The 20012-nt window shown below is 35.9% G+C and overlaps 1 protein-coding gene across 1 annotated transcript in view; it reads left to right on the top strand.

Moving 5' to 3' along the window:
• The window catches only part of ADAMTS19 (ADAM metallopeptidase with thrombospondin type 1 motif 19), a 130645-nt gene that overhangs the window by 25673 nt on the left and 84960 nt on the right, over positions 1-20012 (top strand). Inside the window, exons 4-7 of the mRNA XM_066569073.1 lie at positions 5736-5908; positions 6834-6917; positions 7750-7907; positions 18214-18257. Of these exons, the coding sequence (XP_066425170.1) occupies positions 5736-5908; positions 6834-6917; positions 7750-7907; positions 18214-18257 (459 nt within the window). The remainder of the gene's footprint in view (positions 1-5735; positions 5909-6833; positions 6918-7749; positions 7908-18213; positions 18258-20012) is intronic.

The following is a 20012-nucleotide window of genomic DNA, read 5'->3' on the forward strand; positions in this document are numbered from 1 at the left end:
AATAAAATCTCTACAAGAATGCTTAGCACTGGAACAGGTTGCCTGGAGAGGCTGTCAGATCCACATCCTCATGTATTTATACAGCATGTCTAGAAATGGCTCTAAAAGAGCTGATCATACTCTGACACTTGGCCTGACTTGAGCAGGAGGTTGGACTAGCTGCCCTCTGGAGATCATTTTCAGCCTAAACTTTTCCATGGCTGTCTGATCCTTTCTGAATATTTATACTGCTCTGTCCATTTTATATAGTTACAGAATAAACGTGACAGGCTTTGTGGTGGGGGTTTTTTCCTCTATTTTGGAAGTATTGTTTTTATAGTTAGTCATCCATCCAGAGTTTGAAATCAGAGATAAATTTGCAAAGCAAGGCTCTTTTTGCAGTGGGATGAAATAAATTACATACAACTTCCTCCAGTTTGGCTCTATATTACTATTCTAGGGTTTGCATTACATTGACACTGCTTATCTGAAAGTTAAACTTTCTATATTATCACAGGTTTTTCACATTAAGTAAAGCTATTTATTCCTCCCTATTAGAGAAAAGTGAGTTAGAGTATGCATGCCTGCATGTGTATGGGAATGAGGAAGAAAAAATGAAAAGTATGCATAGTGTATGCACTGCAAAAAGGGGGGAGGAGTATCTGACAAAGTCGCAAACTGTGATGGGTATGAAAATGAGTAAGGATGCAAACTTTCTCCATAAGGACATGATTCTTCTGTGATACTCATTATCAAATATCCTTTCACTTTCTCTTACACTCTAAAATGGGATTAATCTTTTGGAATAATCTTACACTCCAAGCTCTGATTTGTTATAAATCTGTCAGCAGAGAATTAAATATCTGTTTGAAGGAAGTTTCATTATATCTACCATCAGGTTTAAAATATCAAAATAGTGCAAGCTGTCCATAACTGAGTAGCATCTTCTGACACAATGTTATTATGTTAGGGAGTGTAAATAGCTGCACTTTCTAACCAATGCTGTTGTTTTAGAAGACCAGTCCCTCACTCCCCTGCTACAGATTATTTTAGTAAAAGTGATTGCAGTAAGTTAGATGCTTAAAAGCTCTCTCTATGCTGAGAGCAATTTGTTGGTGTGACATGAATTTAGTGAACATCACCAAAATACTCATGCTACAGACACATGCTACATACATGCATGTTTGCACACATGGTACAGCCTTAAAGTGAATAAAAGCATCAAAAATAAGCCTTTACATAAGTATTTCAGAATTCTAAGTCAAATAATAAGCTAAGTAGATCAATTAAATAAAAATAAAGCAGATGAGTATGTGGGGCTCTCTGAGATAGTCTCAGATGCCTTTATGGTAGAGATGTAACTTTGTGACATATTGCAGCTGCAGCCTTGGTAACACACTAACTTTTCAGCAGCATGGTCCTGTCTTACAACCATGTCTCTTGCTTCTACAGTGTTTGTGTGTCAGGATAGAAACAGGTGTTTCTCTTGCTAGTTTTGATCCAAATTGATCTCAAAGGCTGGCTACCTATCAAGCAAATATGTATTGCCAGTGATGAATTGTAATTATCAGAAGGAATGAATGTCTGTGCTGGAGGTGTTGAAGGATCACTATTGGGAATAATAGCTTTTCATGGAGAACTAGCAGAGGCAATCAAAGAAGGTATTGTTTGTTGTCTGTTACCATTGAGGGCTGGATTGAAAGTTGCTACGCAGCCAAACTTGTTTGGAGAGAGCAAAGAACTTGTTTTTGTGAATGGGGTAGTTTTCTTATTAATTAGGCGAGGGAGAGAATTATACTGACAGAAGCAGTTGCTTTCTTGATTGTTGACAGTGTGCACATATATCCTTTTGTTGAAAGTGTGTATGATTTATTTACATATGTGAGCCAGTTGCACATACGCAGACCTTACATTCCACACCTTTAAAAGAAACCAGTACAGAACTATGTTACAGAAAAAATGTGAGAGAAGCAGTTGTAATTAGAGCAAAGGGCCACATTGGGAAGCTAAGGTTTTTTTCTTCTATCTGCTCTGAAGCATTCTGAAGTTGTTTATATAGTAAACGGAACTCCTGGTAAAGGCATGGGGCATATTGGGAAAAATGAAATCTCTTACCCAGGATATGGTTAATGTGAATTTTGAATCCCTTCTGAATTTGGAAGACTCCTATTCTACTTCTTAGTTCTGGCAATAAACAATATACTGTCCTGAGATACCAGTGTGCTTTTCCTCTTAGATTGATGGAATATTGCTGGAAAAGCTTGCTAAGTTTCACTGAATCAAAAGCAGAAGTCTTACTTTATGGCATGTAGACTGGGCAGTCAGCTGGGAAAGCTGTGTTGATTCCTGCTCTACAGCCTGTTTATATGTGATAAAATATGCAATAAAATGTGCAAACAATCTTGGTCATGGATCTAAGAGATTGCATAAGATGGAGACGGGTGCTGCTTGAGATATTAATTTGTACTCCTTGGGTAGAAAAAGTTGTCGCTCTGTAGGAAAGTATTTAAATCCCTATTCAAATTATAGTGGAGGTATAGCTCATGGCTTCTTAAGCTCCTCAATATTCCCTGCGTAAGCAGAATATGTGCAATTTCCGTATGACTAGGTTACCCGCTGGGGAGTGATGGTGATTCCTCTGTAGTCTGGACTGCATGTGCATATACTCAGGAAATGCTTTTTTGCCTGAGGACTTGAAGGTGTCCAGGAGTCTTGTAGTCACAGCCTCTTCTTAATGTTGGTTTAGATACTTTGTGTAACCTGTGATTATAGTAGATGGCTCTAAATGTTTTTAATGTGGGATAATTGTTTTGTTAACATTTCTGCTTGTTTTCTCTTAATTGCCTATTTTATGTCAAATTTATTTGCTGCAGTATTTTTACCCTTCTTGCTGAACTAATGCAGTATTCCTATCTTTCAGTCAACTGAGTTTAAGTACTCTACGGATATGGAATCTCCTTATTCTACGTAGTTGCATCAACAGAAGTCTTATTGCACAGAACTCTCCCATAGAACTTATCTTTTATTTTGGCAGTGTAATTAAATTTTTAAGATGAATTTATGCATCTTTCATCTGTCTTTTATCTTGTTAGTACGTGAATTATTATGTATCTGGGTTGTTTGCAGCAGTTATCTCTTACATACTTTGCCTTCAATAATGACAGTTCTTTGTAATTTTTCCTGATTTATGAATATGTAAAGAAATATGAGTTTTTGCCTAAAGCCTGTTTCCCTTATTATCTGGCAGCAGTTGTGGCAGTTATTTGAATACCAGTAGTACCAAAATTACTAATTCAATTTATTTAAAGTTCTTAGGAAAGAGCTACAAGTTTCAGATAAATGAGATCTGGTGATGGGGATTTCTGCCAGCAATTTGGAAAAGGTTGGCTGGCCAAGAACAGATTGTCCATTGGTTTGTTAATGGGAGAGATATCTAAGGCAGACAAATGATGGGCAGACAGCTTGTCTAGAGAGCTGTGTAGTCTTCTCATTCACTGCAATCCCAAAAGACAGAGGTTTCAACTGCTTATGGGACCACAGTGTTCTTAGTGTTTAGCACAATGACGTATTTTATTGTGGACAGTCAGTTCTGAACAGAAATGGGCTACTGGCTATAACTTTTAGAGAAATGTGTTAAGAGAATTCTCTGTACATGCTAAGATTAAATTTAAAGTTTTCAATCACTAGCTGCTGTCTTTTACAAAGAAATGAACAGTGAATAAACTGTTGCTGGAAACTGCACTGTGCCTAGGAAGAAGGCAGATTGACCAGATGGGTCATAAGAGATGTTTTTTAACCCACATGAGTTTACTTTTTAAACTTAGACCTATAGCTTACCCTTACAGCATTAGATGCTTTTATGTCAAGCCATAGTTGTATAGCTTATAGGAGGTGTTTTTTTTGGCACAAATAATAACACTGAGGTTTCATTAGAAATTATTCTCAAAAGAGTGATGAAAACACACATAATATTTTATAAACTAGGCTGTAGATCCACAGTTAGCAAACATGAGTTAGGCTAGATTGTAGCAGAAGTTATAAGGCTAAGCAAGTGTCTGAAGGATCAAAATAAGACACTTTAATTTAAGATAGTTTGATTTTATAGCTGTTTCTACTTCTAGGTCATCAAACACCAAACATTTTTTTCTGGAGAATACATACTTATTTCTTTTAGTAAATGTGTTAGTAGGTCTTACACTGCCACCAGTTGTAGAGGGATTAGTAAGACCTTCTCAGATGTAGTGGGATGGACTAAATCATTCAAATGTGTAATTCAAATGTGTAATGACTAAATAATTCAAATTGAATTAATAAAATTCAAATTTTATGAATTATTCAGAAAAGGATAGAAACCTTTTTTAAGTGTGTGTAATTTATACGCATTACATTGAAAAATATGTATCTGCATTATATTTATGTAAAATCTATATTAAACATATATTTAAATCACAGGCCCCTCTCCCACTGGTATTTTATATTTTAAATTTATTTTGTTAGTTAATTGACTTTGTGAGTTCATTTTTAGCAATGTCCTGAAGAGTGAATTATTTTTTGGAGAGTGGTCATGTATTATAAAATATACTGCAGGAACTTTCCAATTAGAGATGAGATTGGTTGAATTGCAAAACATTGTCTCAAAATTTTTGAACATCTGATTATTTCCAGAACATAATTGTCATCTTAAACATTACTTTTTTTCATCACAGAGAGCCTGATATTCCATTTTAGATACTTCAAGAAACTTCACTTGGTTTCAATGATATCAGTCCCAGAAGTTTTACATCCTCTCAAGAGGATCTAACAATATTTGGCTGTTACAATAAGTTTAATTTTTCATTTTGTTTTAAATTAGATTATTTAAAATGGCATTGCTAACTGTTGAATGTAAATCTGACCACCTTCTGGCTCGTATAATTATGTAGTATGTACTACGATACTACTATGTATCCTACTACATACTACCATGTATCGTAGTGGTGAGGGCAATTTTGTTGGGGGTTTGGAGGGGAAACTGAAAATTAACAACATTAATAACCTCAACCGTACAATAAACATAACATGTTTTCAAATTTTAGCTGTCAGTAGATTTGGAGGCCTGTTTCCAGGGTTTGGTTTTATTACTTTGCTTCAGCTGCTTATAATGATGGGAGCACATATTTTGAAGTCATGTCAGTAAAAATTCACTTTTTTATTTCTAACAAATCGATGTCATTCTCTGTCATTCATCTGAAATATTATTTCCTCTTTGCAAATCACAGAATTGTTGCATGTATTTACCGAATACATGACTTTGTGGCGCAACTGTATTTGTTGTCTTGTATGCTAAGATATTGAGACATCAAGATGTTTTCTCTGTGATTTATGAAGATGGACAGACAAAAATTATGCAATGTCAGTGACACTGTTTTTCCTTCAGACCCAACATGAGTTGAGTTTTCTCTCACAAACCAAAGTAAGAGACACATATTCTTTTTATAAATATGTTAGTTGAAAGGCTGCAAATAATCTTTCTGACTTTATTTGAAAAGATGGATAAAATTTCTGTTTTCTTGGTATGAGGTAATATTTATACATAATGGAGACCTTCAGTATGAGCCTTAGCATTGTCAGTAGCAAATAAGCACAACATATTAAAGCCCATAGCTATTAGTTTCCACATGATGAGAGTTATAATATAACCAAGGGTAAAAAATCCTGAAAAGTACTGCAGGGGTAGTTTGAAGGATGAGTTTCTCAAGCACTGTTTTGGTTTACAGATAAAAGGAAATCCAAGACTCAAAAAGTGTCTGAAAGTGGAAGAGGAAAGCGATACTCTTACAAATTGCCTCAAGAGTACAACATAGAAACTGTTGTGGTGGCAGATCCAGCTATGGTTTCGTATCATGGAACAGATGCTGCCAGAAGATTTATTCTAACCATCTTAAACATGGTAGGAAATTTAAAACTATTTTTGATGTTTTGCCAACAACACATGCACCACAGGCTGATTTCATTGCTCCTTCTAGTGATTCTGACTGAACACCTGTAAGGCATAGTCAAAACAGGACCATCAGCAGCTTAGTCCATATGTTTTGCAGCAGAAAATTGTAGTGCTGCAGGCTTCTCTGTAATATCTGGTCATACATCTTGGGGAAGCCTGGAAGTGAGAGAACAAGATGACTTTTTGGTTAGAAGCCCATGTTGTTGGAAAGGTTGGGATATTGGACAGTTCCTGGTGACCTGTGCTTGAAATGAAGACATGACATTGTTATGGGAAAGCATTGTGTGGTCAGTGGTGGTGGAAAAAAAAGAAAGAAAGAAGAATGAATTTGGACAATTACATTCACTTCCAGTTCTATCTGTAGCTGTAGTGTATAAAGCATTTGGTGCATAAAGCAGTGAAAAGTAGCATCTGTAATATACAAGGAAAGATTGTTCTAAGGAAGGAGCATAAGCTGAAAAATTAATGTGAGCTTTAACTATTCTGAATGATAGGAAGAATTAGAGAGTTAGATGTTGGCTGAGACCACTTGGTCCAAGATCTTGGATTTAAATGAATAGAAATTTTCATGTGAACAGTATTAAATGTGTATGTAAATATTTGGAGAAAAAGGCCACAGTTTATAAAGTGATTGTGGCCATTGAGAGGAAAAGGTCTTTTTTTATGTTCCCAGAATGAATATTGCCTAAGCTCTGTTTTCACTTCAGAAGACCAACACAGTGCATTATCTTAATGTTCTGTTCAGATTACAGAAAATAAAAGCAGTCACAGTAGAATATGAGAGTTTTTGAGGTTCTTTGGGGTTCTGTTATTTTTAGTGTACGTGCAATACAAATTCATATTCTTATTTGTTGGATTTTTTTTTCTCTTTTAGGTTTTTAATCTTTTCCAACACAAGAGTCTAGGATTACAAGTAAATCTTCGAGTGACTAAACTTGTCCTTCTTCATGAGACTCCAGTAGGTATTTATGACATTTGTCTTAGCCTGTAGAGGGTAATGCTACTTAACTTGTTGCGCTGCAAAAGCTTGCAATATTTATGAACTTGATTGGCTAAAAAATTTCCTTGCTTCCTTGTTAGCTTTCGTATATTATGTAGTGATTTCCACTGACAAGCAGCCCCAGTAAAGATTAATCTTCTAATTTATGTGCTGCTTGTATTGAGATTTATCTGTTCCTGCAATTAAAAGTCAGTCAGAGTTTCCATGTGGAAATCAGGTAGATCTTAGCAAAATCTGCTTCTGCTCTGCTTTTTGTGCATTCATATATCTCAATAGAAAAATAATTTCCTTTAAATCCATTGGATTGCAGAAGGAGGACTGATGTTCTTTGTTGTGTAATCCCTAGACAAACAAAAGTTGATATAGCACTTAGCTTATAAGGAAGTGGGATTCCCTTACCAATAGTTCTAATCTAAAATACTATAATTTTCCAGTGAATAAGTAATTTATTTCTCCAGTTCCTCTCAGCAGTTGGAGTAATGTCATTTTATGTTCACATTCTGCATCTTAACACCATTATACTTTTCCTCACCATGGATGAGAAATAAGGAAATAAATAAGACTAGAGTTTGAGTGAACTCTAGTACACATGTACGCTCTTAATGCACTGTCTTCATTTGTATCTTTAACAGGTAAGGAAGGTGGTTTCGGCACCTGAAGTTTGAGTTGTTTTGCCATGGACATATTATGCCATAAAAAGCAGAATATTTTTGCTAGCTCAGTCAAAAAAGGTTCCAAATTCTACTATAGGATCCTAATTTTAAAAGCATTAATTTCTTTTCATTTCCAGGCAGATATGTATATTGGACATCATGGTGAAAAAATGCTGGAAAGCTTTTGTAAATGGCAACATGAAGAATTTGGCAAGAAGAATGATATACACTTAGAAATGTCAACAAGCTGGGGAGAAGACATGACTTCAGTTGATGCAGCTATATTGATAACAAGGTAAAGTAGTGAAAGATGAGCATTAAAATAGGCAGAAGGCTAGTGTGAACATAGATCAAAGTAGATGGCCAATATAGTAAGAATTTAGTTTGCAGTGAGGAAGGGAGCATTTTGAGGCATCTGGATCTCAAAGTTGGTGATAAGGTGTTGCTAAAGGTGGTGCAGAAAGCAGTATTTCCCAAATGGTAAATATTTGAAGTGATGAACAGGTTACTCTTGCTTATTCTTTGGCTATATAGCTAAGACTTTATCTGTATAGCAAAGGTTGGAATCCTTCATCCATGCGCCTTCATTTAAAAGAGGCAGCACCCCAAACCTGTAGATGCTTTCAGTCAAAACACAAAAGCATATTTAAACCATTCAGAGCTAGACCAGCATTAGGCACATTACTGAGTTATGCTTCCCTCTTAACTGGTATGATTCACCCTGTGCTGAAGGTACATCATGTACATCTTCAGGATATGTCCTGCAGCCACTAGGGTATGATTCCAGATCTGCAGTTCCTTGTAGCTCTTAAGTGCCAGGCATTTCACACATTGAGAAGGAAATAGGCCTCCAGTTCACCTCTTTCCTTCCAAGCAGGGACTTTCATGGTTTTGTCTGATCCAGAGGCATGATCCAGAAAAAAGGACAGAATCATGATTCAACCAGCCTAGGGGTGGACTTAGTGCCATTTTTGAGGTGGAGCTTGGACTGGATAACCTTCAGAGCTCCCTTCCAAAGAAAATTCCTGTGATTGGCTATAGTGGAATACTGCTGTGCAGTCCCATGCTGGTCAGTGATATGGTATTCTAAAACTGTTTGTAATCTTTACACCTACATGCCATCTTTTGCCTTTTATTCACAGCACTCTCACTGAGAACCTATAGAAAATAAAAATAATGCATTTTTCTTGAAATTAGTTTCGTTCTGATTACTCCAATATCTATAGTGTATTTCAATCTTTTGAAGCAGAAAAATGTTTCCCTAAATTTTCCTGCTTTGGAGAGCCAGTTACTTACCAGAAGCAGGAAATTTAGAAGTCCAAACTGTCTGTGGTAAGAGCTTTGTTGCTACTTTTGCTGTTCAATCCCTTTTCTTTTCCGAGAAAAGCCCACACTTCTTACTCTGTGTCATCCTCCTCTATTTGATGTGTGTATCAGTTTTATGGATTACTGGGGCTTTGAGGGGGCAGATTATTCTTTGTTACACATTTATACATGAGCTAAGCTGTAGTTCTCACAAGCTCCTTTCAAGTCTAATGGAAGACACAAGAAATAATGCTCTCTGCAGCAACTTTGCCTAAGCTTATCAGGAAACATACTTGGAGTAACAGACTAGAAGTCAATTTTGTAGATTAAGACCCCAAACTGATTTTAATAGTAGTGAGTGCATTGTGGGGCTGGCGCAGGGTAGGGGAGGAAGGTCTGGAAAGAAAGAAAGGGGAAGAAAAGAAGCAAGCAGTAGGAAAGAGTAAACTTGGGCCAAGGAATAAAGGATGCCTGAGTATCATAGATGGCGTTGGGTTAATCAGGATGGCTAAAGGGGAATAGACTTCCTTACATCTAGCTATTCCTTGTGACTGTTCAAGGATAGTGAGCAACAGCATTCTGCTTGTTTGCTAGAAACCTTGGGCTCTCTTATTTGAGACAGCTGAGGCACTCAGCAATATCTACAATAGCAGCAGTAGTAGTTAGAGCAAGTATCAAATGCTTCAAGCCTGTATGGGCCAAGAGAGTGAACATAGGGCTGCATTCTTTAGCTTATGAGGTGCCTCTCATGAGTAGTAAGATGCTATAAAATAAATAGAGCATGTGACACCTTTTTCCTGTTATTGTTTCATCTTCAGCTTAATGAGCCTTTATGGGAAGAGGCAGAGGCATTCTGTACTGATGCAAGTGAGGCATTAGTTAAGTTGACGAGAGTCAGTGGTCTGGAAATGTCTTCAACTGTCAGTGCTTTTGGCCACACAGCTTTTTGGATTTAATGCAGCACTTCTGGAAGTCTTGGTGGATGACAAATTGACCATGAGCTGCCATTGTACCCTTGGGGCCAGGAGGACCAAGGGGATTCTGGGGTGCATTGGGAACAATATGGTCAACGGGCTGGGGAAGGTGATCCTGTCCCTCTCTTTGCCCACATCCATGGCATTGTGTTCAATTCTGGGCTCCTCAGTGTAAGAAAGACAAGGAGCTACTGCAGAGGGTCCAGCAGAGGCCACAGAGATGATTTGTGATCTGGAGCATCTCTCTTCTGAGGAGAGACTGCAGGAGCTGGGCCTGTTTAGTCCAGAGAAGACTTAGAGGGGATCTCTTTAGTGAATATAAATATCTCAAAGGCTGGCTCCAAGAGGATGGTGCCAGACTCTTTTCCATGGTGCCCATGACAGGACAAGGAGCAATGGCCATAACCAAAACACAAGAAATTCCACCTCAACATGAGGAAAAACTTCTTTACATTGAGATTTTCAGAGCACTGGAACAGGCTGCACAGGGAGGTCATGGAATGTCCCTCTCTGGAGACATTTACACCTCACTGGGACATGTTCCTGTATCACCTGCTCCAGGTGACCCTGCCTTGACAGTAGGATTGGACTGGATGATCTCCAGAAGTCCCTTCCAACCCTAAACATTCTGGCATACTGTGATTCTAATGGTAAAAAAGCTTTGCAAAGATCTGATCTTATGTTAAGATGCTTTTCTGCTTTGTAATAATGATATTTTGATTTCATAGAATCATAGAATCATAGAATTGTTTGGGTTGGAATGGACCTTAAAGATCACCCAGTTCCAAACCCCCTATCACGTGGGGAGGGATATTTTGTATTAGAGCACATTAGTCAAAGCCCCATCCAACTTGGCCTTTAGAATTTCTAGGAATGGGGCATTCACAGCTTCTCTGGGTAACGTGGGCCAAGGTCTCAAACCTTTACAGTAAAGAATTTCTTCCTAAAATCTAATACAAATCTTGCCAATTTCAGTTTAATGCTATTCCCCTTTGTCCTGTCACTACATGCCCCTGTAAAAAGTTCCTCTCCAGTCTTCTTGTAAGTCTGCTTTAGGTGCTGGAAGGTAGTATAAAGAGCTCCTCTCTTCTCCAGCCTGATCTACCGAAACTTTCTTAGCCTGTCTTCATAAGAGAGGCACTCCAGCCCTCTGATTGTTTTCATGCCTCTTGTCTGGACTTGCTCCAGGGTTGTCTACAATTTTTTACCTGCCATTTTAAATACAATTTTTTGGATTAAGTCTCTGATCAATTTTATGGAATTTGAAGTAGAGAGAAGGAAAATGATTGGTTACATGTCAAATAATAGGTTATTGTTGGAGCCTGAAATTAACGATCTGTTCTTCTGATGTTTTTATTTTGCAGTGGTATTATTCTCTAGACTGTACTGCCTCCCACCTGAGAGCTGCTTTAGCTGCTAATAAATCATACCAGAGCAATTTTCTGACTGGGAATGTTTTGCTAGTCCAGGCTACCTCTACACATCACCAGGTTTATGGTATAGCTAACACCATGTGTGGCTCTACACGTGTGTTTTGTTAATTCAGAGTCTCATTCTGTTTTGCAAGCAGGGAACTAGCTCCATTGCCACAACTTCCATTTGGACAGCAGGTCTGCTTATTGAGAGAAATGATTTTGTTTATACAGATGAACACCAACTGCTTGGTGTTTTTTCAGTAAATGTGTAAAGTTTTGGATATCTAGCACATTCTGTGGCAGCCCTCCTAAAAGTTGCCACATCTCCTCTTTTGTCTCACTTGATAATAGAACAGCAAGAGTTCTTTGTAAAAGCTTTCCTGTGTGCTTTCACATGCCAGTTTTGTGTAGTAACCAAAAGAGTTAGAAATGAAGTATTGAGTGTTCTGCAGAGCTAATTTTTAATGCCTAAGTACAAAGTGTGTGATGTCGATGTTGTAGAGATTGGTATTCAGCAGCCAAAGAGCCATTTTCAGGAAAAAGGTACTTTTCAAAACTTATTTTTGCATTTGTTCTGTAAGGAGGAAAGCAAAACCAACTTCTCCCCACAGCTTTCTCTGCTGCCCAGCTAGACTGTAATGATGCGTATCTGCTACCAATTAATTTAAATTTACTTTGGCCCTATTTCATGATGTCAGTTTTTGTTTAGTTTCCCTTTAAATTGGCTTATTTTGATGAACTGATATCCTCTTTAAAGTATGGTGCCATGAAACAGAAGAAAGGCAGAAAGAGTTTGTAATCTATTTAGAAGATTACTAGGGAAGTTGGATATATGTGATAATTAAGGTAAAAAGTGTTTTAAGGACTGTCTTGATAAAACTACCTGTTTTATCAGGTAAGTTTTACTGTATTCACAGTTATAAATTAGCACAGTTACTTTATAGATAGTATATCTATCTGATGTAGATACTGTCTATCTATAAACAGTATCTAGCTATAAAAAGATAGATAATTTCTCTGAGGGAAAAATGCAGCAGGTTGCATCAACATGCTTCTTGCCTTTTAAGGTACAGGGTCTGAATGTGCAGAGACAAGCCCAGATTTTGGTGGCCCCTGAGATAACATTATCAGTTCCTATCTGCACAGGGTGCTTGACCTGAATGAGGTAACTGAAAATAAGGCAGGAAAAGGCCTGTGGAATTCCCAGCTGTTCTGTGATGGTGCTTAAGTTCTTATATAGCCTCTATTACAAATTAGGCAATGAAAGCTTTGAAGTGTATAAACATGGGCTTACAAGAATGAGGCAGAATTTACCTTCACTTAAAAATTATGCATTTTGCTGCTTTTCCAGTGCATTGGTCAATCTGTTGTCAAAGTGGTTTGTAGAAAAAGTGTGAGAAGAATAATACAGAAAAAGACCAAGTTCTTTATTCTCCTTTTCAGAACTAATATTTTCACATATCCTTATGACAGAAAATAGACTTCTGATTCTCCTCATATTCATCAGGTAGTGATATTCCATGTTGATACTGTGTGTCAGCCCTTTATTCCTTCTGATCTTCAGTATCTGAGATCTCCTTGCCCAGGGTTACACATAATTGAAACAGTGCTGTTTGCTACTTTCACTGTAAGAAAGTACCTTGTTGTATAAAGTACTTCATGGCATAAACAGCACTTAGATTTCATAAATATTGTTTCACTTCCAATAGTTTCAGCCATCGAGAACTCTCCCCAAAGCTTGGACAAGATTTTTTTTAGTGTTGCTATTACCTTCCAATGAACAGAATAAATCCAGTTATTTTTCTGACTGATTTTTATTTTCTTTCTGAACCAAAAACAAATCCTCAAGAAAGTTAGAGGAGGAAGACTGAAAGATCCCTGCATAAATGGAACTGATACTACAGGGTCACTGCAAAAGCCTGGAGTGTTTGGCAGTCAAAATGGCTGAAACATATTGAGATAGAGATTGGGTTATTAAACTGCTACTGCTGTCCTTAAACTCCTAGTGAATTTCAGCTTTGGAAAACTGAATTCTTGCAAATGCATGGTGAGAGACGAGATTATTCTTAATTTTGTCTTCATCACTGTAACTTCAATACTTCCAACTCTCTTGACCATTTTGTACTCAATTTATCAATCTCTTGATAATTTGGTTTATTTGACACTACCAGGAGGCATCAGGGAAGTTCATGAGAATCTTACGTGGCCTTTCTGATAATTAATTAGTTAATTATTTAATTAATAGGATTGCAGATGAAGAAGAAAGCAGGGGAACTTGAAAAGAGCATATTTAAATAAAAAGTGAATCTCCTGTAAAATTGAAGTCCTGTATTTTTACCTTGTGTATTTTAAAAAAATCCCACTAATTTTAAGTCGTCTTATGCTCTTTTTTTTTTTTAATTTTTAATATGTTTGAGTCTGTGAAGTGATAATGCTTGTAATAATGGGTGTAGGAAAAATTTGTATGAATTTACCTTATGCTGCCAGCTTACTCTTTCAAGCTCTAATAATTAGGCTGTGTATGTCCCATTCACTAGTACAGGTCTGTTCCATAGAAATACATGCACTTAAACTGAATTTAAAATCTCTCAGTATCTAGTGTGAGACCCAAACATAAAATTTATACAGTTATTTTTACATTTTAATTTTCTGGTGATTAAGAAAAGTAGACAAGTCTTAGACAAAAAATTTGAAAGAAAGGAAGATTAACTGTTTAGCAGTTGATTATTTACAGTTATTTGCTTTCTGCATGGGCAGTTGGATGTATTTCTAATTTTTCTTACTTCAGCTTTCAACCATACCCTTTGTACCCTTTGTTGCTGAAATCTGTTGGAAAACTCCCTGTGAAAATACTGGTAGGCTGTGCTGAAGTCACAACTCTTTGTCTCAGAGTCATTTACAGAGGTTACTCTATGTAATTGTTCTCTCGCTTCTTTCCAGACCTTTTCTGCTTTACAAATTTTTTTTCCAAGCATAAACACCAAAACTGGCCACTATATTGTGTGAACAGAATAGTAGTGTCATTTTGATATTTTCCTGTATCTTTATCCAAGGATGCTGTTCCTGTTTACTGCCTGGTTCCAAATACTCATTTTTTGTTGTTGTTTTGTCTAATCAAGTTGGGAGGCCACTTTTGGCTACACTAGAAGAAAATTTACTCAAATTAGTCTTGATTCCTATGTGTATCTATCAGAACTCATTTAATTTTTAAACTTTGCCAGGAATGCTTCTGTATTTTTTTCTGCATCACTGTTTAATGCTAATGCTAAGTCTAGGTTCTGTTAGACTTCACTCAAAAGCACCTTCCTTGGATTCCTAGCTACTCTGTATCTGTTTCGATGTGTTTCAATTCAGCTGTTTACTTATCATACTTCCAAACTGTTGTTTTTCAGTCTGACTGAAATATGAGCTTTATAATATAATAATAATATGATTATTTATATCAACCTTTTTAATCTCAATTCAGCTTTACAGTGCCTAAGTGATGTGTTAACAATTTGAAATAATTACATATATAATTTTCTCTTTTTCCTAAAATACACTGACCAGTACATACTGATGCCTTTGAGATTTACCCTCAAAATAAAAAACAGTTTCTGAAATACCATTTACCATTTTCAATTTATTTAAATTCCCAAGTTAAGAGTAAATAAGTACTTTTTCTTGTGGTTCATTAACACCAAAATAATTTTAGATTTAATTACTGTCATTAAAAGTGCATTTGTTAATTAGTACATGTGTGCTTGGTTTATATGTGAGAATTATTTCAGAATGTCCTGTTATGTGAAGAGACAAGAATGGCTTCAGTGTTGTAGTTATTCACTTTGCACAATGCAAGTGAAGGCATTTGCAATTTGATGATAATGTCACTTGCCACAAGTACCATTAATTGCAACTATTCCTTATGAAAATCTTATGATTTGATGAAACTTACTACTTCAGCAATAAGCCTCAAAAATGTTGTAAGCCCTGGAATCAATAACAGCAGAAGTTAGACTGCAGTTTCAAGCAGTCTAACTTCTGCTGTTATTCAAGCTACCTATATGTTTCAAAGTTGCAAACATTAGAGAAATTGGAGTAGAGTGCAACCCGAATGAAGATCTGGTAGACAGGTAAAATCTGTTAACTGTCCTTTTTCTTCTTCTCTCTAATCTAGCATATGATATGATGCACCAGGCTGAGTAAAAAATAGATCTTTTGAGTATTTTGACTTGCCAAAAACAAGTATTAGATTTATCTAAAATGATAAATTATTGGGAATTATTTACAAAAAAGAAGTCTGGCTCTTAATTTAGTCTTCCTTTATTGTTCTTTTTGTCTTCTGTTGTACTTACCACCTACACATCAGGATTTATTTTAACAAAGACAATGTACTGAGATACTTTGTATTTAGAAATTAAGTAACCTTTGTGTGCTGTGAAAGTCTTTCCTAATGCTATATGTAATGAACTAAAATCTACTAACTAAACATAATTTTCTGAAACAATGCAGTAGTGGTTATCTGTCCTTGCTTAGAATTCTTTTCTGGGGTTAGCCAATTCATTCAAGTGCAGAATTCAGGCATAGATAGTGTGAAAGCTCCTCCTTTCCTTCCCTTGAGTAAGGACCTGGTTTCTCTTCCATGTGTATGAAGATAAACATTTAGAATAATGGACATTATGTACTGGGTACTGCTTGGAGTAGGTGGGCTTTTACTATTTCTTGCTTTCATTGACAGACTCACCAACTGGTGCCACTGAAGCTTCTATATGCTGTAACAGTAATTTTAATATTTTGGCTCCGCTTTGCTGAGAGAAAGGATGAGAAGGAGGAAGGCAAATAATCTGTTTGAGGACTTAGTAGTGTGCTTTATTTTTGTGAGAGTCACTGATAGGTTTAGCTAGAATTGTAAATCTTTACTACACAGCCTATGCATGTAATGCATTCATATTCCTGGAAATTAAAAGAGGCATTACATTCCTTCAATGTAAGTCGGGAACTAAGAACGGTTTACTGTATTTCCCTCTTGCCAAATCATAGCAGTACCATTTTCCCCAAGTCCCATAATGAAACCCTGAATGCACAACATAATCATAGTCTGATTCAGCCAAGACGTGAAAACAAAAAAAAACCAGCTCAGTAAGTATATGAGAAAAAAGCTATTACATGAGCAGAAACTCTTGGATATTGGCAGTTTTCAAATGTAACATAGCATTCTTTTACAGTTGAAGGTATGACCTATTTATTTTCTCTTTTTCTTTCTTTTTTTTTTTTTACTTATTATTACATCAATCAATTTTTATGGTGCTTTATGGTGGTTGGGTGGGTGTGTGTGGAAGGCAATCAATGTCCTTAGATTGTCTTTACACACGTTCTCTTGCTTCACGTCAAGTCCCATATTTCTAATCATTTTGTCATGTTGCTTAACAAGACAATAAGTCCCTTGTGTCGCATAGCACAAAACAAAGAGTTGTGTTACAACCCAGTGCATTAATGCAATTTCTTGCAGGTTTGAAAAAATAAAATAACTTTCTTCTGTGTCTTATTATAGTTTCGTGTTCACCACCTTTTGCTCAATTTCCAGGGCCCTTTTGAGTGTATTCCCAGACTGTCCTGATTGCTTTATTCACAACTTTATCAATTTATAGCACTGCCATTCTTCTTCTCTTCTGTGAAATTAGCTGGTAGTGGTGACTGGTTAATTAAAAGCTATTTAACCCCATGCATCTATCTCTGTGGCCCTTAACAACTGTCAGAAATTTGCCAACCTCTAGAAATTGCTTTTGAGTTGAAATCCCTATGTAGAAATAGTCTGTGGGAAACAAAGAAACAGCCTTTGGAGTAGTTACACTTTGTAAAAAGATAAGTGTCAGTATCTTACATTTCAAGCACCAAACAATTCCTGCATTTTATTCCTAGAAAATGGGTGTTTCTTTGTATGTATATCTTTATCATTATCAATCTATTTGTCTTATCTGTGTGCCTTCATAGACAGAATACAAGAGCTAAATTTCTCTGATTCATATGGTCCATCCCTATAAACAGAGACCCTTACTCTGTGGCACAGCAGAAAACCAGAACTTCTTTGTTTGTGGGGTTGCTATATCTGAGGTGCTTTTGTTGTTTTTTTGCTTTTGGTTCCCTCCCAGCCTTCCAATTCAGGCATACCTCAGCAGCCATTTTTTTAAAGTAAAATAACAAATTAACATTATAAATACTCCAGTAAAAAGCAGTTTTCCCTTTGCTCTTTTAATAACATGTTGCATGTCTCTAAGAAGTAAAATACGTGTGAAATCAAAATGAATCGCAAGCAGATGTTTAAGACACACTTGAAATATTTATTCTCCTTTATGCAGTAGAACAGTCTTATTTAGAGACCTATGATGGACTAAAATATATGTTGGAGATAGGGTAGTTAATTTTTATAAGTTTTCCACTACTATAAGGGGATGCCCTAGCAGAAATGCTTCTTGACATATTCCTACTAGTGATTTTAACCATAGAATAAAAACTTTCTGACTCTATTACGGATCTAAATACTGCTTTTGAATCTTATGTAAATCACTGGAAATATCTTCTTTTGAATGATAGGAAGACTAGCTTTAGATTTGTTACTTTTCAAGATACTTAACAGAAAAAGAAAAAGAAAAACCAAAAAACCAAAAGAACATAGAAATTAGGTGCAATGAAATTTGAATATACAGTACGTGTTTTCTCACCTGACTATTCTTAAATGTGCTCTGAGAATAAGCTGGAGTTTAAGTGCTCTGTGTAATCCCGGCCTTTGCTTCCCCTTGTTCTTTGTTGAGATAATGGTGTTCTGTATTTATTCATTGAGCCGTAAAACATGTTTCTAAATAGGTTACACAGTTGTTAACGACTAACAGCTTGACTTGCTTAACATTTTTTCTTTCATCCCCAATTCTAGGAAGGATTTCTGTGTACATAAGGATGAACCATGTGATACTGTTGGTAAGTAAATAAACACAAGAGACTGTGTATAAACTACATAATAAAATTCGTTTTATGTAGGTGGAAATGTGAAGCTAAAAGATGACAGCAAAATCAGTGATGGAAATAAGTAACTAGCTAAAATTCAAACTACATCTTGAGTGCTAATAATGCTGTTAGATTGGTGTATGCTTCTGGCACAGTACGTGTTTTAGTACAATATTTCTCTTTTATAGATCAAACTTTAAAACTTTTTTCTTTTTAGTCTCACTGACTCATAGAAAATTGTTTTATTATTAAAGATTTTTAATTTTGAATATGAAGCTAAGAAATTGTGTTTATGATTCTTTTTTATGGAATGGGTTTTTCTTTGGTTTGAATATTTTTATAATTTTTTTGTGTTTATGATTTTTTTTCTGTTTCATTTCAGTTGCAAAGGTTTGAGGAGAATTCTTATGTAAACTATATTACCTCACCACTTGCTGTTCTTTTTTCTTTTACTGCTCTCTCCCCAGTGTATGTGAGTTTATCTGAGGGATGGCTACCAAGAAAAAATAAAAAGAAATTTATAATGCTTATAAATAAGAATATAATGTCTTTCACAGCAGTAAATGATTAAGAGTTCATAGTGTTCTTTCATTAATTGGTATATTGGTCTTAGGTGAATTCTGTCTGAGTGTTTCTTGTTTGGAGGCATTTATTTTTGACTTATTCGTGCAAAAATGTTTACTTCCAACTGAAAGAGGAAGCAATGTGGCAAGAAGTCTTCATCATTTTATGTTGATTTCAACTGAAATTTAAATCTGGAGTATTTCCAGTATATCTAAATCAGGATAGGCTGCTTCCTGAATTTCAGAATTGAAGTGAATATATTCAAGGATTTTTCCTGCACAATGTTTTTTCTTTGGCTGAAGCTTGGACTTAGTAGTAGAGCTATTTGTCTCTGAATTTGTCCATAGAATTTTAAATTGGATAAGATTAAACTTACTCAAGTATCAGTAATTGACAGGTCTGTGGTGAACAAGCTGGGATGAAACTTGAAAATGTGGCAGTTTATTAATTGTTAAGAGCACAGGAAGTAAAGAATTTTAACTTAATATTGTCTTAATATTGATAAGCAAAATGAAGTAGACGTTGACTGAATGATCTGGCATATTGTGGATTGGCTATTGTGGAATTTCCCATTCTCTGTGTTATTGTTTGGTGGTTTCTTCAGGAACTGAACCACAGTTTGTATGTATAGTCTTTCCATATAGGTAAAATTGTGCAGCAAAAGCAAAGGTCATTGTTTTCCCTATGTTTCATCATTTATTTTTTAAATTTCTATCATTATTTCTCCAGATGAATATAGTGCCTTGCCATAAATGTAGGACTTGTTTCTTCCATAAATAGTTACAGTACTGTGGGTCCATGCTCACTGTTTAGAAGATAATTTTCTGAGGGTCTTGTCTACCATCATTCTGAAGTTCATCTAAGGAAGAGTGTTGAAAAGCTTTGCACATTCCTCTTGAAGAGAATTTTTAGTTATCTTAATGCCAGTGATATATTATGTAAATTATTTTAAGGCTAACAGGGCTATACTGCCAAATCGTTGAAAGTACATGTGGAAGGTTGTTTCATTTTGGTATCTACTCTGACTTTTTTTTCCCCTAGGAAAACCAGAAGATTTTAGATTATATTATGAGTAAAAGTTTGTTGAAAGGAATTGAAGGGCAGTTTGATCTTCCTATATTCAGTTTATAGGCAAAAAGAGACAGTACATTCCAGGGATGTATC

This window comes from Molothrus aeneus, chromosome Z (assembly GCF_037042795.1).
Source record: "Molothrus aeneus isolate 106 chromosome Z, BPBGC_Maene_1.0, whole genome shotgun sequence".
NCBI classification, from domain to species: Eukaryota; Metazoa; Chordata; class Aves; order Passeriformes; family Icteridae; genus Molothrus; species Molothrus aeneus.